The sequence below is a fragment of the Eurypyga helias genome, unplaced genomic scaffold (assembly GCF_000690775.1).
Source record: "Eurypyga helias isolate BGI_N326 unplaced genomic scaffold, ASM69077v1 scaffold19808, whole genome shotgun sequence".
NCBI classification, from domain to species: domain Eukaryota; kingdom Metazoa; phylum Chordata; class Aves; order Eurypygiformes; family Eurypygidae; genus Eurypyga; species Eurypyga helias.
In genome coordinates, this window is record NW_010267784.1 from 2,809 (window position 1) to 3,365 (window position 557).

Genomic DNA, 557 nt, shown 5'->3' on the forward strand with positions numbered 1-557 from the left:
CCCGCCCCTGCCCCGCCCGGAAAATAGTCCTTGAGCTAGGCTTGGCTTACCCCTCCCCAGCCTCTCCTGGTCAAAAATAGCCTTGCAGAGCCTGTGTGACTCTTGGGGGGCGGCACTTGTCGTGGGCCTTGGCTGCCTGGACTTTGGGCTCATCCCATGGTCTGGAAGGGAAACTTTCCATGGGAGTGGTTGCCAAAAGATCCAAACCTTGAGCTTGAAGAACTTTCGAGATGGAGCTTGCAGGTTGTAGGGGCAGGACGGTGCGGCATGGGTTGAGGTGATGCCTTCCTGGTCCATGCTCTCCGCAGGTGGCTGGGCTGGTGGGAGTGACCTGCACCCCCGGGAGAGGCTGGAAGGGCTGCCTGGAGCCAGCGGTCCCGCCTGGAAAGTGCGAGGCCAGCACGGCATCCACCGGCAGGCAGCGTTCATGTCTTGTCTTCCCCCTTCTCTTCCAGGTCTCAAAACAGGAGGCGGCTCTTCAGGTGGCTCAGGGAACACTTTCCACTACACCTTCCACGGAGACCCCCACGCCACCTTAGCGTCCTTCTTACGAGGCT

The 557-nt window shown here is 60.7% G+C and overlaps 1 protein-coding gene across 1 annotated transcript in view; it reads left to right on the plus strand.

Annotated features, from left to right (window-relative positions):
* Positions 1–557, plus strand: part of LOC104514028 (dnaJ homolog subfamily B member 5-like) — a gene marked incomplete at its 3' end in the record, with an annotated part of 2,551 nt that overhangs the window by 1,504 nt on the left and 490 nt on the right. The window contains exon 2 of the mRNA XM_010157559.1: positions 456–550. Coding sequence (XP_010155861.1) covers positions 456–550 — 95 coding nt within the window. The remainder of the gene's footprint in view (positions 1–455; positions 551–557) is intronic.